This window comes from Erpetoichthys calabaricus, chromosome 13 (assembly GCF_900747795.2).
Source record: "Erpetoichthys calabaricus chromosome 13, fErpCal1.3, whole genome shotgun sequence".
NCBI classification, from domain to species: domain Eukaryota; kingdom Metazoa; phylum Chordata; class Cladistia; order Polypteriformes; family Polypteridae; genus Erpetoichthys; species Erpetoichthys calabaricus.
Window position 1 is genome coordinate 93,881,278 of NC_041406.2, and position 26,844 is coordinate 93,908,121.

Sequence of the window (26,844 nt, forward strand, 5' to 3'; positions counted from 1 at the left end):
CAAATAATTGAGCCAGGTGACGCAATATTATTCTGCAGTGCACAGTTTTGAATGACAAATAAAGTTAACCTTGAACTTTGACCCTTGTTTGTGTAACGTAAATGAGTCTGATGTCATTCAAATGAGGTATATTTGAAAAGGAACCGAGAATCTACAACCACAGATATCAAAGTGTATTAGCACATTTTAGAGTTGATTAGTACTATTAGTCAATTTGTTTTACACATTTCTGAATTCAATGTTTTTTTCAGACCAACCTCATGGATGATTCCCAAAGAAGTAAAGACGTAAGTGCATTTCATATCAAAAGATAAAATTGTTTATTGTCCCCTCTGTGAATTCTTCAAATATGAGGTGTCATTGTTACAATATCATATAAAATGTCTGTTTTTATTTTGTACTTGATTACACCTTGCGTCTCCAATTTCCCCTCATATTACAGCATTTATGAGACATCTGCTGTCTCAGTGGCGAGTCCTAAGATGGACAGTTTTGAATCAGGGAAATAAAAGTCTAGGCAAATGAAGACTCACAAGTAAAACAGGAGTTGTTACCAAAAGGGCAGTTGATCCAAACATCAGAAACGAAATGCTATGCAAAATGCAAAGTCCAAAAGTCAAGTTAATAAGTAAAAAAAAAAAAAAAAGAAACAAGTAACAACACAATCATGGAGCAATCTTACGTCTTTTAGAATTATGTCAATGGCAGGACAGAGTCAAACGTCGCACAATGTCGGTCATGTGACTGAGGGTTGCCATAGTGACAGCAAAACACAACAGCTGCATGAAGTGAGACCACAAAAAGGCGACCAGCTATTTCAAAACTGTAAAAAAAAAAACTTAAATATCCAAAGTCATACATTTTCAGAAAATGAATAACTAAAATTTGGTAACACTTTCTGGATATCTATTCAAGTCTAATAAAATTAGGCACTTTGTACTTTTTAAGTACATAAGTTCTAGCCTCACAAGTGATTGTTTTTCTTTATTACCATCTTTTTTATATACTGAACTGTATATTATGTCTTAGATTTACTTTCTAGCCCTAAATGAAGATTATGGGAAATCCTACCGATTACGCCAATTGAACGCTCATTGTGAAAGAGATGCAGGAAATGTTTTGCATTTTTCTTTTGGAAATATATCACTATAGTACCTTGTAGTTGTTTAATTGTGTATAAAATTCTTGCACTAACTGTATGCGGTGGCAGGAGCTTTTTGTGAAATTGAAGCCAGCAGATGTGACTTAGTCAAAAATTTCAAGCAAAGTGTCAAAGCTCAAAAAGTGTAATTGTTAAGCAAGCAGCGCTCAGGACATATTCCATAGTCAGGAAACAATACGGGAAATAAAAATGAACACATAATCAGAGCCAAATCATAAACTGTACTCCAAAAGCAGGGTGAAAATATTCGTAACCAGGAATTCGAAAACAACAAAGAACGACTGTAAAAATCTTTTAGCAGAATCCAATCTTGGATTACCAGGAACACTTCAATTTATACCATTGACTCAGTGCTTTCATACAACGCACTCTTCTGGCTGACCATACCTAGCAGTGACATAGCAGCCATCAACAAAAAAGTTTATGATACAACAGAAAGCAATGGGGACCAGTGCTGTCCAATGGCAAACAATGTGAAAATGTCCGTGGAAAAAAGTAAAGAATTCTTATTTTATTCATGTCACGTAATTCAAATGTCCGTTATCCAGTCATATGCTCAAAACGTGCATAAAGCTTGCATTTTTTGCTAAAATATTATTAATAGTTATTACCAGAACAAATTAGTGCACAACATAAACAGGCATTTCTATACAGGGCTGGCTTTACCATACAGGTGAACTAGTCAGTATTCTAGGATGTTAAACTTTTTGGGGGGCAGCGTCTTGTTAAATAAGGTGCACACAGATGTTGACTTGGAGATGGGGTGGCTTTGGGTGATATTTTGCTCCCAGCCAGTGGCGTAGCTAGGGGGGAGCAAGGGGGGACAGTATCCAGGGGGTGCCAAATTGATGTTACGAAACTTCCCCATTGCATTTTGGCAAACAGGAGGGGGCGCGAAATCTTCAGTTGTCCCCGGGCGCTGAAAACCCTAGCTACATCTCTGCTCCCAGCCCCTGATTTTCCCTGGCGCCACCGCCCCTCACGTTCTTTGTGTGACTCATGAGGATCTCAAAGGGGAACCCTCCCGCTCTTTGATATTACAACCATGTATAACTTGCATGAATCTTCAAGAGGGACCCCCACCCCCATCCAGCTATTCATCCCACATTGGTTTGCGAATCATGTGAAACACTAAAGGGGAAGCGATTCTACAATCTAAAATAATAATACCTTCAAGACTCTGTGGTTTGGCTGTGACATTTTTACTTTTGCTTAGGGCAGCAAAAAAGCTAGAGTTGGCCTTTTTCCCATAATACTGTGCTTAAAATCGATGATCTGCCTCTCCCCATCATTCATTGGTCAAGAGTTCTGTTGATTTTCTAGTTAAGACCCTTTGCTTTAATTCTTATGGTGTCATTTTTTTAGACCTACTTTTAAGTCTGATGAAATATCGACCTTGATTATTGATTAACAAACTTTGCGTGACTTTTCACAACATTTCTTCTCCAGATCCTTGTTCATAACAAAATCTGCTTCAAACTTTCTATGGCAGACTATTTTTCATGTAGTTTTATTAATTTAATCATTAATTAATAAATAGGGTGGCACGGTGGTACTGCTGCCTTGCAGTAAGGAGACCTGGGTTCACTTCCCGGGTCCACCCTGCGTGGAGTTTGCATAGTTTCCTCCGGGCTCTCCAGTTTCCTCCCACAGTCCAAAGACATGCAGGTTAGGTGCATTGGCAATCTTAAATTGTCCCTAGTGTGTGTTTGGTGTGTGAGTGTGTGTGTGTGTGTGTGTGTGTGTGTGCGCCCTGCCTGGGATTTGTTCCTGCCTTGCGCCCTGTGTTGGCTGGGATTGGCTCCAGCAGACCCCCGTGACCCTGTTTTAGGGTACAGCGGGTTGAAAAATGATTGACTTAATAAATATTTATAATTCAAGTCTTTATTGGTTGTTCTTGTTTTTGGGAGAGTATCTGCAGCTTTGGCCTTCCCTTTTAGAGAATATCATTAAAGAGACTAGTGCTTGAGAAGATGGTAAGTCCAAGAATTATTTAGGAAAAGCTTCTAGTTTTGATCCAGTTTTGTCTACAACTTGGATGTCACTTGTGTCAAGATTTTATATCACCCTGAGCCACAAAATGGCACTCATGAAGGCGTTTTGTAGTTTTCTTGAAAATCATGATGATGGTTTGTTGTTTTTTGATAGTATTGCTAAGGCTTCACCATACTGATGATAAAAATAGTAATAATGTTAATGTTATTTAAAATAGTAGGAGAAGAAGAAGAAGAAAAAGTAAAACAAGGTAAAAAGTTAATGTCACTCTCATGAAGTACTCTACTGCTTCTTTAATGGCACCTGATGGTTCTTTACTTAATTGTGTAGTGCCTTGTAGAACTATTACTTGACAAGGCACCATATCATTCTGCACAAAGTTCTTTGCATATGAAGTTCTTTTTCCTTTGAAAAACATCCTCCTATATAGAAAAAAATGAAATCTTTAATGTAGCGCAGGCTACCTTGCAATACATTAACACATTAAGATAACCTGAACTTAGCTGGTGTTTTTGGACACATGCAGTGAGAGGACCCACTGGTATTTTCCAAATCTGTTACCATCTATTTATGGTTATTTACTGTTACGGATCTAAATAAAATAAAGCTTCTCTCTGACACCTTCATGTGGGTGGGTGTTTTGTAATGGCATTACTCTAAAGAACCACTCTGGCACCTTTATTTTAAAGAGTAGAGAGCAGGGGTGGCCATCTCCGATCCTGGAATTTTCATTCTAACCATTTTCTTAATTAGTGACTCGTTTTTGGTACTAATTAGCTTCATTTTATTTATTTGCTATTTAAGACTCAGTCCTTTTAAATCAGGGCTGAACAATGTCGGCCCTGGAGGGTTGCAGTGGCTTCAAGTTTTTGTTCAAACCCAATTGGGGTGGAGTGGTGGCTCTGAGGCTAAGGATCTGTGCTGGTATCCAGAAGGTTGCTGGTTCAAATCCCTGTCACTGCCAAAAGAGATCCTACTCTGATGGGCCCTTGAGCAAGACCCTTAACCTGTAATTGCTCCAGGGGTGCTGTACAATGACTGACCCTGTGCTCTGACCCCAAGGGGTATGCGGAAACTAATGAATTCCTAATACAAGAAATTGTATAAGGCGAAATAAAGAACAAAAAAAATTGCTTAATGAGAAATCATTCATTGCTGATGACATACAAATTGATCAGGTGACATTTTTCTGCTTCATTTTAGATGTCTCGCTTGCTAAGATTTTGAACACTAATTGCTTATTTTAGTCTTATAAAGCAGTGCTCATTGTGTTAACTGCTCCTTATTACCAATAAGATGCCAATGACAGCAGAACCAGCAGTTCTCCATTTAGCTTGTCTCCATTTCCACCCGTGTGTATTCATCATTCACTCTTTGGTTTAATTAAATACTCAGAAAGAACCTGAAGAGAAAGTGAAAAACTGAAAATTCAAGTCACTTGGATGATACATGTATCATTAGAAAGGAAAAGAAATCTGTTATTTAAGAATGAACTGACATGGTGGAGTTAGAACAGTAACAAGCCATGGAATTAAATAAGATCTGCTATTGGTAAGGATTGGCTTCTAAGTAAGCAACTGGGGTGGAATAAAAACCTGCAGCCATTGTGGCTATCTTGGAGCAGAGCTTGCCACCCTGGCATAGAGTTGTTTGTTGAACTTTGCCACTTTGTAAAAACATCATAAATAATACAGTTTGTATCAGTGACTACTTGTGTATTGATACTGTATTATCTCATATATGGGTTCATCCATACTTGAGGCAGTTATCTTTATTTGTGTGCCGATTTGCAGGTGTGCAGTTTGCTTTAACATTACTCACGTGGAGTGGTGGGGAAATCTTTACATCTGTGTATTACCTCATAGAAAGTTTAGTGCAGAATTCGAAAAATGGTTGGTTGTGACATACCCAAGTCATTGCTATTACAAAGCTGCATTTTCCATGTGGCCAAAACGTTACCAATGCTTTCATTTCATCTGACAACTTTGTGTAGATGGAGTGATCACACGCCATAAACTTTAACAAGTTCATCGTTGTCCATTCTGTCTTTCCTATGATGTGCGTAATGCTCTCTGCCTGAACGTCATTTTCTAGCGAGTTAGGACTGTTCACGAGCTAGGAAGTTAGGGGTAGTTTACTAAATTAGGAATATTGCTAAAATGCCATCACTTCTACTCCAAAGTGTAGGACCAAATTTGTATCACTATGAGATTTTTGAGCCAGTTAGGATCACTTTTCCTATTCTGAGACATGGGTGATAAATTATTTCACTGCTGAATTATTTGCATTGTTCTTCAGTGTGAACGATCATTGGTTGTCAGCTCTTGCTCATAAAGAGCCCGTCTCTACAACATGTTTTGTCTTAGTTGGGGTGAGTTGCAGACTAGTTAGAGACACACACCACAACTGCCTCCGACTCTATAAGATTATGTAAAAGAAGTCTGTATAGTAATCCCTCCTCCATCGGGGGGGTTGCGTTCCAGACCCCCCCGTGAAAGGTGAAAATCCGCGAAGTAGAAACCATATGTTTATATGGTTATTTTTATATTGTCATGTTTGGTTCACAGATTTGCACAGAAACACAGGAGGTTGTAGAGAGACAGGAACTTTATTCAAACACTGCAAACAAACATTTGTCTCTTTTTCAAAAGTTTAAACTGTGCTCCATGACAAGACAGAGATGACAGTTCCGTCTCACAATTAAAAGAATGCAAACATATCTTCGTCTTCAAAGGAGTGCGCATCAGGAGCAGATAATGTCAGAGAGAGAGAGAAAAGCAAACAAATCAATAGGGCTGTTTGGCTTTTAAGTATGTGAAGCACCGCCGGACAAAGCAGCTGCAAGGATGTACAATGTGAAGGTAGTCTTTCAGCATTTTTTAGAGGAGCGTCCGTATTCTCTAAGCCAGTGTGCGAACAGCCCCTCTGCTCACACCCCCTCCGTCAGGAGCAGAGAATGTCAGAGAGAGTGAGAGAGGCCGAGAAAAACAAACAATCAAAAATCCATACATGCCCTTCGAGCTTTTAAGTATGCGAAGCACCGTGCGGGAAGCATGTCGCTTGACAAAGCAGCTACACAGAAGGGAGCAACGTGAAGGTAATCTTTCAGCATTTTTAGACGAGCGTCCGTGTCGTCTAGGGGTGCGAACAGCCCCCCTGCTCACACCCTCTCCGTCAGGAGCAGAGAATGTCAGAGCAAGAGAGAGAGAAAAGTAAACAATCAAAAATCAATACGTGCTGTTTGATTTTTTAAGTATGCGAAGCACCGTGCAGGAAGCATATCGCTTGACAAAACAGCCACATGTAAGCCCAGCAAGGAAGAGAGCAATGTGAAGGTAATCTTTCAGCGTTTTTTGAGGAGCGGCCGTATCCTCTAGGGGTGCGAACAGCCCCCATGCTCACAATATATTTGAAGAGTTTTATTTAATATGTAATACGCGCTCTGGTTGGGTAGCTTCTCAGCCATCGGCCAATAGCGTCCCTTGTATGAAATCAACTGGGCAAACCAACTGAGGAAGCATGTACCAGAAATTAAAATACCCATTGTCCGCAGAAATCCGCGAACCAGCAAAAAATCTGCGATATATATTTAAAAATGCTTACATATAAAATCTGCGATAGAGTGAAGCCACGAAAGTCGAAGCGCGATATAGCGAGGGATTACTGTAATTGAAAATCATGGGGCGGCACGGTGGCGCAGTGGTAGCGCTGCTGCCTCGCAGTAAGGAGACCTGGGTTCTCTTCCCGGGTCCCCCCTGTGTGGAGTTTGCATGTTCTCCCTGTGTCTGCGTGGGTTTCCTCCGGGTGCTCCGGTTTCCTCCCACAGCCCAAAGACATGCAGGTTAGGTGCATTGGCGATCCTAAATTGTGCTTGGTGTGTGCCCTGCCTGGGGTTTGTTTCCTGCCTTGCGCCCGGTGTTGGCTGGGATTGGCTCCAGCAGACCCCGTGACCCTGTAGTTAGGATATAGCGGGTTGGATAATGGATGGATGGATGGATGAAAATCACTCAAGAGGTGTTGTAATTTAACATGATATACTGGACAAAGAGCCCGTTTCGACAACATAAGATGAAACCGGCACAAGTGGAATAGTATAATACATAATAAGTATAAGCACCACAAACCTGATATAGGTGTATTGAATGAATGCGTAATTAGACCTTGAGCTATAGTAGAAATCGCCTTTCAGGCCTCTAGAGATTTAATCGAAGTCGCCTTTCTCTTTGAATTTTTGCGGCCGAAAATTCTCCGCCTCCTGCGATGTTGGGGTTGGATGTTGGTCGAAGTCGCCTTTCTCTTTGAAATTTTGTAGCCGTAAATCTGCCGCCTGCCGCGATGTTGGTCTCGTAAGGTTTTTTGGGCAGCTGCGCAGAAGGCGACTGCGCATTCGGCTTCGGACATGCGCAGAAGGTGACGTGTGCAGAAGTGAGTGAGTGAGTGAGTGAGTGAGTGAGTGAGTGAGTGAGTGAGTGAGTGAGTGAGTGAGTGAGTGAGTGAGTGAGTGAGTGAGTGAGTGAGTGAGTGAGTGAGTGAGGAGACTGGCGAATTATGTATAAATATACATGTCTGGCATGTAAAGAACAAATTAAACTAGGTTAGTGTAATTCCATTTTATTTCACACCTTAATTGTTCCTGATTAAATAGATTGAATTTTCATTGTAGCTAATTAGATCTACCTAATTACTATTTATTTATTGAGCATTTTTATTTAATGTGACTTCCACAGCTCAATCTTTCAATGTGTTACCTACTTTCGCACGCACTCGCTCTTGAAGTTGATTGCTCTGATATCACAAGGCAAGTCGTTGCAGCCATCTTTCTTTTTTATAGTCCAATGCATTAGCCAGTAATATAATGAGTTATCTGAAAAGTAAGCAAATAATCAAATCTGTGCTATTTTTCCATATGACCATCTGACTTTATAGATTGTTGTGTTGCCTGGTTTCTTAGTTGTGTTGGTCTGCTATTTGGGGCTGGCAGTTCACCAGCAGTTCACTTTTCCATTGGGAGGCCTCAGCTTCAGCAGCGTGTGTTGTTAATAACCAATGATTCAAAACCTGATGCTTCTCTATTGTTATCCAGAAGATAGTAACAGAAAGCTTTTTTTAAGACCTTTACGCTACATTCTTTTAGGACAATGGCCCCATGCTAAACTTGAACTGTGTTGCCCCCGGCTCCTCCTGTACATTTAGTCTAATATTATGACATTTGCCTCTCATAAAAGCAGCCATAATTGGAAAGGCTCGCACTTACATTCTTCCTCCTTAGCAACATAATAAATAAACATACCTGGGGGGTGGTAAAAATAGATCACCTGAAGGATGAGTACCTCTGTGTGTTGAGCGTGCACACTCAGGTGTGATATCTGCTTGCTTGACCTTTCCCTACTCCTCAGATGTGACTCAGTGAGAATGAAACTGTAGAGGTGAAGCTAACTTATTGTTATGAAGCAATGAAGGATACCTGAAAACAAAGCCGACGAGATGCAAAGCCCAGTGTGACATTTTTTTTTATTTAGTTTAAGTCAAGATTAAGTTATTGTTCTGAAAAGGGAAGCTGAGAGATGCAAACTACAATGAAGTGTATTTTTTTAGTATAGTTATACTTTTGCCTTTAATATTATTTATTCTTATATTTTTTTGTATATTCTTTATCTATTCATTAAACCACAGAGTGGAAATTCCTAGATGAGCAGCAGTTGGAACAGCTGCCTCATATTTCTAGGATTAAATTCCAGCCTTGACACTGCCTGTGTGGAGTTTAGACATCCTTTCCATGTTCTGGTTAACTTTTGCCATTTTAAAGACCTTTGTGTTTGGTAGGTTGAGGCTCCATTAGTGTACAATGCAATGATGGGATCCAAAGGAGCAGAAGAGGCATTGTCTTATTTTATACAGCTGTAGGATCAGGCAGACACTCTTAGACGGGGAATCTTACAGTCCAAGAGTGTGACTGAGTTGGCATAGAATGTAGGAGACAATCACTCCCTTCAGAATGAGATCAGAATCACTTTATTGCTAGTATGTGAAACTTACCAGAATTGAGGTTGGTTAGGTACAAAACATGGAATATAAGACATTACCAACTCCAGACAACACAATTTCACTGACCCTGTGCAAACTCTATACCAACATTATCAACTCCAGACAACACAATTTCACTGACCCTGTGCAAGCCCCTATACAAATTGGTACACAATATAGAAGTCAATCACTCCCTTCCTAGCTATATCTGGGTTTTCTAAGCTTTTCTGGTGGTGTTTAAGGATAAGGTACCACTGTTTAGCACTGTCAGTCTAGATGAGGCTGTGCGGCTCAGTGCCTGATCTAACCACTTCCATATATATATTTTTCCCAGGTTGTCTTCTATTTGTGAGATCTAAGGCATCTGTGTTCCATATTTCTTATAATTACATTGTTTGTATTGTATTTTCGGCTGAACGCCCATAGGTCATCAGCTCTTGCACATCATAGCCTCCACCTACGACTTAAGACAAAATCAAACCTATTTGATCAAAACTGTTTGAATTCGTCAGGGCGAGTTGTGGACTACTTTGACTGAGTCACTACTTATGTAAGACTATACGACTGCTGGCCATGGGCTATGTTCCTTCTAAGCTGGGCAGTACTTTTGAACTACTGTGTAACTGTTATCACACCATTCATACTTCATGAGGTATCTTGTCATTTGTGTGTTGGTGCTACACAGAAGTTCAAAGGAGATCACACTCCCTCCCCATGAATTGAATAAATTGGCTCTAAATGGTAAGTAGGTTTTGTGAGTGTGGCTCCATTAGTGTGTAATCCAATGTTGAGATTCATAAGAACAGAAGATCTTTCAGGAGACATTGTCTTATTTTATACAGCTGTAGGATTAGCTAGACAATCTTAGATGGGGGAATCTGTCAATTACAAGTCTTACAGTCTAAGAGTGTGACTGAGTTGGCACACAATATAGGAGTTAGTCACTCTCTTCAGAATCAGAATCAGAATCACTTTATTGCTAGCATGTGAAACATACCAGAATTGACTTTGGCTAGGTGCAAAACATGGAACACAAGACATTACCAACTTGACACAACACAATTTCAACCCACCATTAACTTGACCCTATGCAAGCCCCTATACAAATTGGTACACAATATAGCAGTCAATCACTCCCTTCCTAGCTATATCTGGGTTTTCTAAGCTTTTCTGGTGATGTTTAAAGATAAGGTACCGCTGTCTACCACTGTCAGTCTTGATAGGGCTGTGCGGCTCAGTGCCTGATCTAACCACTTCCATATATATATTTTTCCCAGGTTGTCTTCTATTTGTGAGATCTAAGGCATCTGTGTTCCATATTTCTTATAATTACATTGTTTGTATTGCATTTTCGGCTGAACGCCCATAGGTCATCAGCTCTTGCACATCATAGCCTCCACCTACGACTTAAGACAAAATCAAACCTATTTGATCAAAACTGTTTGAATTTGTCAGGGCGAGTTGTGGACTACTTTGACTGAGTCACTACTTATGTAAGACTATACGACTGCTGGCCATGGGCTATGTTCCTTCTAAGCTGGGCAGTACTTTTGAACTACTGTGTAACTGTTATCACACCATTCATACTTCATGAGGTATCTTGTCATTTGTGTGTTGGTGCTACACAGAAGTTCAAAGGAGATCACACTCCCTCCCCATGAATTGAATAAATTGGTGCTAAATGGTAAGTAGGTTTTGTGAGTGTGGCTCCATTAGTGTGTAATCCAATGTTGAGATTCATAAGAACAGAAGATCTTTCAGGAGACATTGTCTTATTTTATACAGCTGTAGGATTAGCTAGACAATCTTAGATGGGGGAATCTGTCAATTACAAGTCTTACAGTCTAAGAGTGTGACTGAGTTGGCACACAATATAGGAGTTAGTCACTCTCTTCAGAATCAGAATCAGAATCACTTTATTGCTAGCATGTGAAACATACCAGAATTGACTTTGGCTAGGTGCAAAACATGGAACACAAGACATTACCAACTTGACACAACACAATTTCAACCCACCATTAACTTGACCCTATGCAAGCCCCTATACAAATTGGTACACAATATAGCAGTCAATCACTCCCTTCCTAGCTATATCTGGGTTTTCTAAGCTTTTCTGGTGATGTTTAAAGATAAGGTACCGCTGTCTACCACTGTCAGTCTTGATAGGGCTGTGCAGCTCAGTGCCTGATCTAACCACTTCCAGATGTATATTTTTCCCAGGTTGTCTTCTATTTGTGAGATCTAAGGCACCTATGTTCCATATTTCTTACGTTGTATAATTACATTGTTCGCATTGTATTTTTGGCTGAATGCTCATTGGTCGTCAGCTGTCACACATCATAGCCTGCACCTATGACTTAAGACAAAATCAAACCTGTTTGATCAAAACTGTTTGAATTCATCAGGGCAAGTTGTAGACAACTTTGACTGAGTTGCTAGCTATGTAAGACTATACGACTGCTGGCCATGGGTTATGTTCCTTCTATGCTGTGCAGCACTTTTGAACTACTGTGTAACTGTTATCACACCATTCATACTTAATGAGGTATCTTGTCATTTGTGTGTTGGTGCTACACAGAAGTTCAAAGGAGATCACACTCCCTCCCCGTGAATTGAATAAATTGGCTATACATGGTAAGTAGGTTGTGTGAGTGTGGCCCCATTAGTGTGTAATCCAATGATGAGATTCATAAGAACAGAAGATCTTTCAGGAGACATTGTGTTATTTTATACAGCTGTAGGATCAGATAGACAATCTTAGACGGGGGAATCTGTCAATTACATGTCTTACAGTCCAAGAGTGTGACTGAGTTGGCACACAATATAGAAGTCAATCCCTCCCTTATTAGCTGTATCTTTTAGCTTTTCTGGTGAAGTTTAAGGATAAGCTGTCAGTGCCTGATCTAACCACTTCCAGATATACATTTCCTAGGTAATGGCAGATTTCACCAGACAACATATTTTTAAAATATTTCTGCCTCCAGAAAATTTTGGCAACTATGATAGACAGCTTCAAACTGAACACAAATGCAATTTCAGATTGACTGAATTTGGAGAAACATGAAGTTCACTTTTTAAGTGTTTAATTAATTAATGATGCTGACAAGTTGCATTAGTTCAAGCGAGCTAAAATGATTTCCTGCTGATTTTCATTTGTACTCAGCAACAGAAGTTTCTCGTTTCAATGAATAATAAGAGTCATCTAGCACTGATGGAGTCCACTTGCCCTGAAGCCATTGTTCCATCATTGCAATGTCCCGGTGAAACCATTCAACATTTTCATCGTTCTTTATTATATTCTGTAAGTGCCTTGAGCATGGGAAAGGCGCTATATAAATAAAATGTATTATTATTATTATTATTATTATCATTTACTGCACCAGGATTAGCAGGGAAGACGTCCAAGTGTGAATGCAGGAAATTAATCTTTAGTGACATGTTGCACTTCATGGTTTTTGGATGCTTGAAGGATGTTGTCTATCAGCTGGATGTAGTTTGGGTGCTCAGTAGTTGCCAAGAAAACTCCCTTCCATGTGATTTTCCACTAGCAGATCTTCAAACTGCTTATCTTCAAGTGTGTTTACATGCACACACATAACCATGTTATGTATGGTGACTAACCCTTTTAAGGCAGAAACCTGGTTTCCTAAAAATCTGCATTTACATGGGCAAATAATCTCCTAGAGTTCTCCCCTTTCAAAATGTCCCAACGTCATTAAACTGCAAAAAAGAGTTAAACATCATTATCAACTGCTTGAATCTGAAAATAAGCACAATGTCTGTCATCAATTTCTCGTGTTTTATAAATATGTTTAGCCAAATTAAGGTTTCTGTTACTGGATTGCATGCGGCACACCCTTTTCTACTTGGCTGTGACTGAGCCCTGCAGTGGACCAGCATACTGGTACAAGTGCCTTACACCCAGCACTGCTGGAATTATAATAACTCAAGTATTTTTACTTCAATAAAATAAGTATTAAGACAGGTTACTTTAAAAAGTAATTGGACTACATAACATGTATTACTTTTAACATCTTACCACACTGCTCTCAAGAGTGTATTCCCGAACTTAGCACTGCGCGTTCAGCTCATCAACATAAATTTAGCAATTTCTGAAATATCAAGGCAGATTATTTCAGCCAAGAGAACGAATAATGCAATCACCTGAACATTTGTATTTTGTGGAAGCTTCTACCCGGGGTCTCTGAAAGTGTGTGCGACGCAAATACATGCGGAAGCTGACAGAGTTCTGGCAGAGTGCGCAGACTCCTTGACAGTAACCTGGTTAAGGGTTTACATGGCCACGTATTTGTTTAGTATCTTGTTATTCGAAGAAATCTACTTCTGTTAATATGATTTTGCAGTGCCCAAACACCCAATTTGTCTAACCGGAATAAGAGTTTATATGGCATTTTAGAAACCTGGTTGTTGTGAATTGAGGCACATGTACACGTGGCTATTGATGAGGTGTCTGATTTATGGACCAACAAAAATGTCTTCCTAAATCTTGGCATCAGTTATTCATGGTAATATGTCTCAAACACCAAAATCCTTTACCTTCCTTGTTTATCGCTTTTACAAAATTTTTCATCTATCCAATGTTTATGTAAAGAAGATAGAAAAAAATATCTTTGTTGGGTCGACACACGGTTTATACAGTATGCCACACTTTTCAGCCTTGGAGACAAATGCTTGTAGAGCGGCCAGTTCTTGTAGTGAGACTCTTTAGCATGGCTATCCCATTCGTTAATTACACAACAGCACTTGTGATATGTGAACTGCAGTGCCACTACTTTTAGATCACCACAGATGATCCTCTTGTAGGTCTTGTACTGTACGAAGGGGGGAACCCAAAAAATAACGAGGATATACAGAATTTCTGGAGGCTGGAGGGGCATTAGTTCCGACGTTTGCCGGCTAGGTGCATGTACTCGACTGCCCTCTGCATCATTTGGCCAAGCGGCGTCCTTGGGGAAAGGTCTGTAAGGTCAGTGTAATTTTTTTTCTTGAGCCTCTGTTACCATCTTCATTGATTTTGTGATGGCAGACTTGAAAGAATAACGTGTTTGCATCAAGTTGTGTTTCCTTTTGGGGGAAACAGCAACAGAAACTGTCACAATGCTTCAAGAGGCTTTCAAAGAAGAAGCTTTGAGCCAAGCAAAGGTTTTTACCTTAAAGTGCTCAAGCGATTGTGTGATGCAGTGTGGAGAAAACGACCTGAATTGTGGAGATCAGGCAAGTGGCTTCTGCATTACGACAACACTCTCGTCCACACAGCATTGAGTGTGTGGCAGTTTCTCAACAGTCCTCCCCCCCCTACTCCCCGGACCTTGCACACTGTGATTTTTTCTTATTTCCAAGAATAAAGAGGGACCTTAAAGGAAATCGTTTTCAGGATGTAGAGGAGGTTCAGAAGCCAACAACAGAGACACTGAAGGCTAACATTTTTTAAGAGTTTTGAACAGTGAAAAAAGCGGTGGGACAAGTGTATTGTGTCTCAAGGAGAGTATTTTGAGGGTCATTACTTTTTGGAAATGTTCAGAGAAATGCACAATTTTTTAAAAATACTTTAAAGTTATATATGTATACTTTGAATTTGAGAGGAAATCACAAACATCTGCAATTGCAATAAAACAATATGCGGTAGGAAAATTTAAAGGCGTGGTTTGTGATCAGCAGGATGAAATCCATAAGATTCCCCAAAAGTGTTGGAAGCAAAATCTTCATTGTGCAGTGTAATTCACAAAGATATATGTTATAATGGAACAGTGCTTTCTTTTCAAATAATTAATGTACATGTATTCTATTTTGCAACAGAAAACCCCCAGATGTTAATTGTTATCTCAAAATTGGACTTGTGTAGTTGTGTATGACTAATGATCATTTTTCATGGTGCTGCTGGGACAGACTTCCTAATTCTAGATTAAGTGGAATCAGTATTGGATGAATGGACAAATAGACATTCCAAGAGGCTCACAGTGCCACTCACACTTACAAATACGACAGAGTTAAATCTTACACCCATGATATCTGGCACCACTTTTCTGCATAAACCAGTGACACAAAACTGTAGGATATAGTTTATGACTAATACAATGTAATATAATTTAGCAAGAAATGTTTATCTTCTACATAGAGCCCTGCATAATGTTTGGGACCATCAAACATTTTTCCATGACTTACCCCTTGGCTCCAAAGTTTAAAATTACAAGTCAAACAATTCAGATGTGACTAAAGTGCACATTGCTGACTTTCATTTAAGGGTATTGGCATATGATTTGGTCACACCACAACACTTACTCTAAATGGACCCCCATTTCAGGGCACCAAAATGTTTAGGAAAATTGGTGTCCCAGGTGTTTGTGATTCCTCAGGTGGTTTTCATTGCTTCATAAGCTACCTCGGCTTGCTTCTACCCTTTGGAGTCTGGAGTTGTCATTGGTCAACATGAGGGCAAGAGCTGTGCCTATGAAAGTCAAAGAACCCATTATGAGGCTGAAAAACAAGAATAAAACCATTAGACACGTCGGGAAGGTCTTCAGATTACCCAAATCAACGGTCTGGAATATCATTAAGAAGAAAGAAGGCACTGGTGAGCTCAGAAATCACAAAGGGACTGGTAGGCCAAGGAAGACCTCACTGCTGATGACAGAAGAATCCTTGCTATGGTGAGGAAAAAGGCCCAAATGCCTGTCTGACAGATCAGACACAGTCTTCAGAGGGCCGATGTAGACGTGTCAGAGACGACAATCAGCAGAAGACTTTATGAACAGAAACACAGAGGACACACTGTAAGATACAAACCACTAGTTAGCCACAAGAACAGGATGGCCAGATTACAGTTTGTGCAAAAGGACTCAAAAGAGCCTGCAGAATTCTGGGAAAAGATCTTATGGACAAACGAGACAAAGATGAACCTCATCAGAGTGATGGCAAGAGACGAAAAGGAATGGCCCGAGATCCATAGCAGACCACCTCATCTGTTAAACATGGCACTGAGGGTGTTCTGGCTTGGGCGTGTATGGACGCCACAGGTCCTGGCACACTTCTCTTCATTGATGATAGAACTGCTAACGGCAGCAGCACAATTTCCAGTAAATGTCTCCAAACCCATTGCTATGGTGAAGAAAAAGCAACGAACACCTGTCTGACAGATCAGACACAGTCTTCAGGAAGCAGATGTGCACAAGTCAAAGACGACTATCAGCAGAGGACTTAATGAACAGAAAAATAGAGGACACACTGCAAGACGCAAACCACTAGTTAGCCACAAAAACAGAATGGCCAGATTTCAGTTTGTGAAAAAAGAACTTAAAAGAGCCAGAAAAATGTCTTGTTGACAGAAGTAACAAAGATGAACCTCATCAGAGTGATGGCAAGAGCAAAGTGTGGAGACAAAGAGGAACTGTGCAAACCCAGAGCAGACCACCTCATCTATTAAACATGGTGCTGGAGGTGTTCTGGCTTGGCCACGTATGGCTGCCACAGGTCCTGGCACACTTCTCTTCAATGATGTTGGAACTGCTGGCGCCAGTCACACAATGAACTCTGAGGCGTCTAGAAACATCTGATCTGCTCGAGTTCCAGTAAATGATTCCAAACTCATTGGTTGAGGCTTCATCCTACAACGAGATAATGAACTAAACAGACTGCTGAGGGAACACATGAGTCTTTCAAAGTTATAAACTGGTAAATTCTTGGATGGCCAAGCTAGTCACCTGATTTAAATCCAATTGAGCAGGCCTTCCATATACTGAAGAGAAAACTTAAGGGGTCAAGGTACCGAAACAAGCAGGAGCTGAAGATGGCCTGGCAGAGCATCACCAGAGAAGATGCTCAGCAGCTGGTGATGTTGATGAATCGCAGACTTCATGCAGTCATTGTATGCCAGGGATACACAATAAAGTATTAAATATAATGGCTTTAATAGACCTGCCATTGCTGTGTCACAAACATCATGGTGCCCTGAAATGGGGGGACCGTGTAGACAAAGTGTTGTCATTTCTACATGGTGTGACTGAAATGTATGCAAATCCCCTTAAATGAACGTCTACACTTTAATCACATCTCAATGGTTTGATTTGTAATTTTATACTGTGAAGCAGAGGGGCAAATCAAGGAAAAATGGTTCTTTGTCCCAAACATTATGGAAGGCACTGTATATTTAAAGTATCTTATACATTCATTGAGTAAGTTACTATTTTTTCATTGATCATAAAGTGTAGTCCCAGTTTAAAAAAAGTGAAACCCAATTTAGATACTGGCTGTGTGTTTTATGTCAAGCATCAGTCAAGACAGAGTGCTTGCAGACTGGCGTGGCCATAAGCACACTTGGGGTCTCCAGGAGGTCTCCCATCCAGGTTCTACTGGCCGGTCTCTGTCTACATTGATCAGCATGTGCAAGTAAGAATTTCACTGTGACAGTAGCCACACTATAAACCTATGACTGCATGCTTTTTTTTTCTCTCCAGGTTATTTACTTATTTATTTTCCCAAAGATATGCAAGTTAATTTAACACTCTAAATTGGCCTGATGTGTGTGTGTTCAACAGTGGGCTGGCGTCCTTACCGAGTTTTGTTTGTCTTTTGTTGCCAGTGCTGCCAGGATAGGATCTGGTCCCTTGAAATCTTGAACTAGATTATTGCCGATATTTTATGCATGTAAATATTTGTATGTTTATTTTTTAAAATGTTACCTTATGAAACTGTAACAAAATGTTCATATACAGCCAATAATTGGCTTTATTTACACCAGCAAAGCCAGTGCTGTATAGAAAACACTTCATTAGAAACAAGGCAGCTTTCGGTCTGGGAATTCCTGTTTAGCAGTAAGTGTCTTGGTAACACAAAAGCTCAGCTGCACTTGGAGAGGTGGCAACTGTCATAGCTACAGTTCATTAACGCAGCCAATAGCTGCTGGATTCACTCCACGCTGGAGAACAGAAACTGAAAACATCTTCAGAAAATAATCCATGATGTTACGTGAGGCAACTGCTGTAATTAGCTTCTTGCCATCTGATTAGCTTCTTTACTTGACTATAGGACTTGTTTTTAACTAGTCCTGTTCATGGATTTAGCTTGCTAAATATAAATCAAATAAGTAAAAAAATAAATAAAAAAATGGGCCATTCAGTCTAGGCCTGGGACAACAAACTTTTAGCCATTTAGAAGGATATTAGGATAGATTGTGTGGCCTGCAGGGGGCGCTCCTGCCGGCCAAACCTGACATAGACAGACGCACAACACAAGTTCAGGGCGCACATTTTTAATTATTTTTAATTTTTTCCTGTGGGAAACGCCTTCCTCCGTTTCCCACGTGTACAGCACAGTTAAGCACACCAAACACTTCTCTTCTTCTTTTCCTTCCTTTCTCTTTCTTTCTTTGCCTCCACTCCTTCTGCTCCAGCAAGCTTCGTCATCTTCCATCTGACTCTGGCTCCCGGATCAGTGGCTGCTGGCTCCTTTTATAAGGCACCCAACAGTGCTCCAGATACTCATTGATGGAATTGCTGCAATTAAGGATTCAGCAGCAAATGCAACACCCCCTGACGGCACCCATGGAACCCAACAGGTCTGCACCAAACTCCAGCTCCCATGGAGCCTTGCAGGAGTCAAGAGGCATTGCTGTAACCCAGGGCAGCTGCCACCTAGTGCTCCAAGGGAGGTAATGCTCTTTCCAGCATAGAGGCGTCCCAGCCAGACCTGGACCCCAGCCATGTACCACAATTGAAAGACATGAAATGTACTATGTGCTACACAGATATAAAAGGCGCTATATAACAGATAGACAGCATTTCTTTAACAAGTCTGCACAGATAGAAAGGTGTTAAATTTGATAGATAGTGTAAAAGGAGACACAACAGCATGAAAGGGATGGGGCACTACCCTGGTGACCCCATAAAACTGAAGGCTTGTTAGAAAACAAAAAGCAGACAAGCAAGATGTGAAGATGTCTTTTCAGAGCAATGTTCAAAACAAAATTAACTCAAAGATGGCCTAACTACTGGTCATATGGCTTCCAGGCAGGAAGGGGAGGGTCCAGGAGGACGGAGAATAGACACAACGTCAGAGATGGAATAACTGTCAGTCTTCCTTTCTATGAATTGAGGAAGAGAAAAGGCATTTGCAAACAGCGCCAACCCCTGCTTTGGCAGGTAGTTACCATCACCAGAGCCCCTAAGCTGTCTCTCAACCACATGCATGTGACAATATCTATCTATCTATCTATCTATCTATCTATCTATCTATCTATCTATCTATCTATCTATCTATCTATCTATCTATCTATCTATCTATCTATCTATCTATCTATCTATCTATCTATCTATCTATCTATCTATCTATCTATTGTGGACGAAAAAGGCACACTGACAACAGGCAGATAATATTTCTCAATTCTCTTTTTTATTCATTCGGAGTCACAGTAAGTAGAGATTCAAAAGAGCATAACTTATTGCCGCAAAGCTCAATTGAACACAGAGAAAAAAATAGGAGGGGTTTTTATAATTCAGCATTTCATGATTAATAAGACAGAAAGAACATCCTTATCAAAACAGTAAAGTTAAACAATATGTCTGTTGAGCTAAGCATTATCTGTGTTCTCAAAGTTAAGCACAGGAGAGACGCCTTTGCATAAACTACACGTACTTTCTGCAGCCTTGTGACCTTGTCCCTGAAACATTCACTCTGAGAGAGGAAAAAAAACAAGAAACAGCTTAGATTTTATTCATGTGGACACTATTTCTCCTGAACCCTGGAATAACATATTTTTGTTAGTTCATAAGCCAAGCTTCTCTCACTGGCAAGTTACAAAATAGTTATTATAAAAATTCTAATTTACTAAACACACAAAATACATGGTGCTGAGGAGAACATTCTTCTTCTACATTCCCCCCTTTTTGAACCAACAAAAATATGGGTTACATAGGGGTAATGCGGGGAAGAGTAGGAGAAGGGGAAGGAGTGGAAGAAAAGGAGGAAGAAATTTTACGCATGCAGTCTTCGTGTAACATATAAGCCTTGGCCACGGACGCAGTGAAATACTGGGACACAATATATCTGATCAGGGGAACGATACAGCAGGCCACAAGCAACAGAATGATAAAAGCAATGGTCAGTGAAATAAAAACTGACCTGAGCCATCAGCCCCAGGGGTTAGAAATGCCAGAATTGGGAGCTGTATTATTAGGGTTGCAAGTGCAGCACGCATCACCAAACATAGTACATACACACCCCTTTTTGGCGAGAAGCACGAAGGGGGAACTATAATTACTAGAGAAGCAGGTATAATTGCCTTCATGAGACTGGAACATCGGGGGAGTCATATGAGAACTGGGGAGAAAGAGGAGAGAAAGTGTAATGTAGTTAGTCTTTTGGTGTGGATGGAGAGGTAAAAAGGGCAAGGAGACAAAGAAGACCAACAGGGTCAGAAATATTAGAAAGAGGGAAAGGGACGGTAGCCAAATGTGGCCTGGCCGTAGCACAGGTGTAGCAATCAGATTGATTTACTTGCTTAGCCGAATATAATACCCACTGCAACCAACGGTTCTGATCGCCATAGCCAGTTTCAATTGAAAGTGAGTTTTGAATTGAAAGTGGATGATTTATAAAAAGTCTGAACCAGAAGTTGGGGAGACAGGTGTGTGTGCAGGAGAATGAGAGGTGTTAGTAACAGGATTGTCAATCTTAATTAGAAATCTCCCTAAAGGGTCTGTTCCAGATACATATGCCCCTAATATATAGGTTCCTGAGTCATGTAAAGAGGGGTTCTTCAAAGTGATGATCAAGGGGTTACAATGGTTGTCAGCACATTCATGAGAAGCATGTCCTTTTATGATAGAAAATCGATTTTTCAAACCGTATTTTTGGGCCTCAAAGGGTTGATAACCCCAGTCCTCAGTTCCAGTGTTAGCAAAAACCCATTGCCAGTTGTCGCAGTTACTTTCCCAATAATACTTCGTAACAGTCATACACACGTATTTGTCAGACCAGGTCCACTGGGCTAGTCGACCAGTCCCACAGTTGATAATAGAGCAGAAATCAACCTTCACTGATGTTGTGATTCCTAACGGGAAAATCAAGGTGACCAGGGCAGTAGACAAGGGAAAAGAAAAGCATAGTAGCACAGCAATCAAGGGTGCCATCTCTTGCAATGTGAAGCGTGAATCCAGGAGGGCAATCCTTCCATTTTCACTGCATGTGGTGTGGACAGAAGAACTTGGAACGGTCCTCTCCACCTTGGCTGATGCCAATGTTTCCTCCGAGTGTCACGGACGAGGATCCAAGTGCCTAAGGAAATCGGCGTGTCTTTAGATGAAAGACTAGTCCTCCAGGCCTGGTTAACCTGCTCGTTTACTTCTTTCAGAGAAGCTCGGAGACCTGTAAGACAAGAGAGAAGATCATTGTCCACAGTATGCAGGTTAACATTTCCCATAACCATGCCCACAGGCATGGGTTGTCCGGTCAGAATTTCAAACGGCGACAGTCCTAATTGCCGGTGTGTTCTTCCCCTCAATCCCATTAAGGCCAGAGGCAAAGCGTCCGGCCAGGATAAATTTGTCTGCTCACAGATTTTTGCTAATTTAGATTTTAGGGTGCCATTATCAGTTTGCAATTTCTGTGGTATGCTCCACCTAGGAATAATTTCTTTGATTAAAGCTTTGGCTACAGTTTTAGCATCAGCGTGTTTAGAAGGAAAAAGTTCTACCCATCAGGAGAACACATCAACAATTACTAGACAATAACGGTAACCTTTAGACGGAGTTAGTTCAATGAAATCCATTTGGAGGTGTTCAAATGGACCCATTGGATTAGGTGTAATGGCAGGACTTACCTGGACTTACCTGGGTGCCCTTTCCTACATTAGACTTTTGACATAATGCACAGCGCCTGCAGAACTGCTCTGCATATGTAGAGAAGCCTACAGCTTCCCAGTGTTTTTCAACATCTTGAATCATGGCGTCCTTTCCAGCATGGTCTAGGCCACGAGCGATTTTTGCCATACCTGGGAAAGAAGCCTTTGGGAGGAAAGGTTTGTTAGTTTGCCTATGTGTCCAGACTCCATCAGAGAGGGACCCTTCTTTGGACCATTTTCTTTTTTCTCTGTCCGTGGCTGCACTGATTATCAGGGTCCTGGTTATTTCTCTGTTGGAATAAAGAAATTGGTGTGTTATTATATGCAGCCTGTTTAGCTTAGTGATCAGCTAATTCGTTTCCTTTGCTGACAGGATCTTGTTTTCCTATGTGAGCTTGACATTTAACGATCGCTAACTTTCATGGTTTAGTTATAACTTCTAAGAGGGATTCAATCAGTTTTTGATGTTGGATCGATTTGCCAGCGCTGGTCTTAACCTGTACTAAAATAGAATGAACGGCGTGAGGTACCTTTACTGTTAGGGGGCTCATGAGCACTTTGTTTGTCTGCATGTGGTTGCATTAAAACTGCATTCATTCATAGAACTGCATTCATTAATCCCCCCTTTCCGTCCACGAACAGAGTGAATGGACGAGAAATATAGTCAGGGAGAGTAGTGCATTTTTTTTTTTTAAATCACATAGAGCCTTGTCAGCCTGCTATTCCACTGCATGCAGCCAGATGGCAGTGTTCGCTAGATTTTGTAAAGGCTGTGCTCCTCCTGAAAAACTTACAAGCAAACAACTTCTCAGGCTGCAAGCTGGTACTACTTTTTAAATTAGGAATTCATCCTACCGTGGTGCCATACGTGCTAGCTTCTAGATTATGAAAAAGTTTGTGGCGGAACCGGGTCAGCGACAACAAGGAAACACTAATTTCCATGGCGACCCAAGTGCCAGCGGCAAACAAAGACAATCCATTTCGGGAAACACATAGCACAACTCCACAACAAGAAAACATTCCCATCAAAAGCTTTGCAGCCACAGAGAAATATTCTGACTTAACCTGTTTTTTTGTGACCGGTCTTGAAAGGTTTTGAATGATGGTCAAACGGCCGCTAGAGAGAGCTCCTGTATCGCAAGAAATGTCATGACCTAAATATTTAACGATAGCTTGAACTAACTGCAGTTTTGTTTTTTTTTTTTTCTCTTTCTTTCGACATTTGTTTATGGCCATTTTTTCTCCTAAAAACAATAGCAATTTTCTGAGTGTCATGTGCACTTTTTTTTTTTTCTTTTCCGTAGTACTACGCAGCATTATATCATCTACATACTGTATCAATATGCTGTCTTTTTCTGGCCAAAAGCCTTCTAAATTTGAGCAAGAGCTTGGCCATAAACACAAGGGGCTTCAGTATATCCCTGAGGCATGATGGTCCAGGTCCATCGGCGGTTTTGAAAGGTAAAAGCAAACCAGAATTGAGAATCAGGGTGCACGGGAATGGAAAAGAAAGCATTAGCAAGGTCAATAACAGAGAAGTACCGGGCGGATGGGGGTATCGTGGAAAGAATAGTGGAAGGATTAGGAACGATAGGTGTTCTAAGAAAAACCGCAGAGTTAACTTGTCGTAGGTCTTGAACAAAACGCCATGACCCGTCAGCCTTTTTTACAGGTAAAATGGGGGAGTTGACTGGAGAGTATGTAATTGGAATAATCGCTCCTCGCCTCACGAGATCAGAATGTACGGCGGCGATGCCAGCCTCTGCCTCGGGAGACAGAGGATACTGGACACGGTGTGGACTGAAGGAAGATTTTGAGAAAATCACCAGTGGCTCACAGTGTGCTATCCTTCCATAATAATTTTTACCTTGGGACCACAGTGCTAAGGAAACATGGGGAACCGAATCTCCTAAATAGAAAACGCTTTGTGAATATGGGAGGTGCACTGAAGCAACAGCTTTAGTAGACAACAAAAATACATGGAATGTGCAAAGTTTCAGGGCATGTGCTGGAGGAAAGAAAAGATTCTAACCAAGGTGTGTCCACTTCAGTAGGGAAATACTGGGCAGTACAAGGCAGGGTGTCCGGGACTTGTAAGTGAGGAAAATAGGCATGAGGGGAAAGAATGAAGGGCTTTCAAGAGGAAGGTGTGTGGGGAGATGTCCAGGGTCCAGGCTGTAAAAGAGGGCTTGGGGTGTGAAGTTTTGGCACAGGAGCTTAGGAATGGAGCAGCAAAAATACTTGTTCAGTTAAAGAAAATTGAGACTGACAATTAAGTCATAAGATCCCATCCCAGCAGTTTCACAGGGCACAAATGATTTAACAGAAAGCAACGAGTCAATAATGAAACTGTTAGTGCTAAGCTGTAATTGCAGAGGTTTTAGACCAGCAAAATATGAGGCTGTCCCGAGGCAGTAAGCACTTTTACTGTATCTGTCGAGGCAGGAACCTCCTTCAGCGCGTGGCTCCTGTGTCCATTTCAAAGGCAGTTTCTTTGCCATTAAAGTCAATAAAAGATCAGTTTCAGCATGACGAGTAAGCAAAGGAAACTGGAAAAAGTGGCTGGGGTCCCTGATAATTGTTAGGACCAAGGAATGTCATTAGGCGCAGGGAGAGGGGGTGACGGAGGCGCTTGTGTGGGCAGTTGTGTCTGAAATGTCCAAGTTCACCACAGCCATAACAGGCATATGACGTTGGCGTCTGCTCCGAAGGGTTAGGCATCTGAGCGAAAGGATTATTAGGGTTTGATAAATGGAACCCGCATCCTCTTCCGCGCCCTCGCCCTCGACCTCCAAAGAATTTTCCACGTCCTCTCCCCCTAGCCAGGTCAGTTCTTCCAGTATAGTAATTTATTTGTGCAGCCAAAAGTTTGGTCTGTGTGTCTGACTCTTTTAATTTAGTCTGTCTGTCAGCATGCTCTGCATGACGCTTGACTTCCTCGCGGTCTTCCAGCCTTTTGCAGGACGTGCAGACTTTGCTTTGAATGTCACTGCTCAGTCCCGAGATGAAAGGAGGCACTGCAGCACGAGTTCTATCGTTTGTATTGTCTAGCCCAGAGTGATTAGCCATCAGATCTTGAAATCGGTGAGCCGGCTGAAATTAGTGACCAGTTTGTTCCCTTTTTTATATTTTTTTCTGCCAGGGCTCCTTTCAAAGGCTCTCACTGGGCGAGGAAAGGACCTTCATTCCAACGCTAAAGGACACCGTTATGATCACCGTGATTTACAGTTGCCCATGTGGTGCTCAGCTGTCGACGGAGCACCTGTGTCCACTCTGCAGCATTTGTTTTATACATGTTATCCAGCTGCTGTAACGGTTCCACAAATTGCAGTCCACCGACTGCTTTGGGGTCGGGCAGTTCAGACACCACATCTTTTAATTCTTGAAAGTCCCAATTTCGGTGAATCATTACAGTAGTGGGATTATTATTGCCTGGAGGTTGTGTGGGATCATGTCGGGGGTTGGGGGACTTCAATGAGGGGGCAAGAGAATGTCGAGCCAGAAGGCTTAGGGGAGCCGAAGGGGGAAGTAAAACCACTCATTAGGTTTAGAGCGGAGGGTCTGACTGCTCGTGCGCTGGGAGACAGATGACTCTTTTAATTTCTGCCATTGCAACCCAGTAGCACCTTGTGAATGATCTGAACTATCTTCCTCAGGGTCAATATGTGAGGACGGGTCATAATGATATTGTCATCGCAAAAACCTGCTCCAGATGGTTCGTTTGTTAACAGGGGTGCAGTTGGAGGAGAGGGTGCAGGAGGTGGAAGCGGGGGAGTTTTGGTAAGGAGGGGGTGGACAGATTACAGGGTATAGGGGGTCTTTCTTTTCGGTCTGCTTTCTTTTACTTTCAGGCTTGGGCGCTGTCTCTATCTTCATTTTCTGCAACGCTAGCAATAATTCTTCCTTGTCTTTTCGTGTTTTGACTTCAGCAGCCAGCAGGTTGTTACGCCTCTGCTTACTTCACTTCTTACATGCCTTTTTAAAATCCAACCCAGTCTGCTTCTCTATTAACTGTTTAGGGGACCTGCCTTTCAATCCCGACGGTGTACTAGGAGCCTGGTGATTCTCTGAAAATAATCCTTCTAACATTAGGTTTTGAGGACCCTGGGGGACCTGTTTGACTGGCTTGCTATTTATTTCCCATAGTAAGCAGCAGGCCTTCAACAGAGAGCAACTCAATCCCCGATTATTTCTCGTCCCACTTGTCGTCCCCAGAAATCAACCAGTCGACAAGTGGAAAACACGACCTCCCCTCTTCCAAATTTCACACGTACTCTAACTGCCCCTTTCACCCCTATTCCTCTTTATTTTTAGGACCGTGCCACTCGCTCCTTTCTACTCGAATTCCTAAGGGGTGACTTACTAACATTCACACTGTGCCATCACTCTCTATGAATCCCTAAAACCCTTCTATGTCGATACAGTATGATTCTCTATTCTTTCCGCATGCTTTTTTCTTTCTTTTCCTTTTCCTTTTCCGCGTATACGTCTATTTCTCCCAGCACACCAGTCAAACCAACGGGAATCCCCCGAATCTACTCACCGCGACTCCTTCTGCTCTGCCTGGAAAAATCCCGTCCAGTTGCTTTTCGTTTCGGTCAGGAGGAGGTCAGCGACTCCCCACTCAGGAAAACACCCGAGGTAGGCCAGTCCTAACTTTTACCGAAGCTGGTCCTCGATCCGCGGAAATCGGTCCACTTGGACGAACCTGCTCAGGAAGTCGTCTGCCCGTCTCCTGCCCCACGTTGGGCGCCAAAAACTGTGGACGAAAAAGGCACACTGACAACAGGCAGATAATATTTCTCAATTC

General features: G+C 41.5%; 2 protein-coding genes across 19 annotated transcripts in view; one reads left to right on the plus strand and one right to left on the minus strand.

Annotated features, from left to right (window-relative positions):
• Positions 1 to 26,844, minus strand: part of LOC114663507 (probable thiopurine S-methyltransferase) — a 261,664-nt gene that overhangs the window by 102,100 nt on the left and 132,720 nt on the right. The gene's annotated exons all lie outside the window — the stretch shown is intronic.
• LOC114663782 (doublecortin domain-containing protein 2-like) overlaps positions 1 to 26,844 on the plus strand; it is a 346,685-nt gene that overhangs the window by 3,620 nt on the left and 316,221 nt on the right. For 6 of the 8 annotated variants that reach the window (XM_051935742.1, XM_051935741.1, XM_051935738.1 and 3 more), the window contains exon 3: positions 252 to 287. The exons of the other annotated variants lie outside the window; for them this stretch is intronic. In XM_051935742.1, coding sequence (XP_051791702.1) covers positions 252 to 287 — 36 coding nt within the window. The remainder of the gene's footprint in view (positions 1 to 251; positions 288 to 26,844) is intronic. 8 annotated transcript variants of the gene reach the window in all.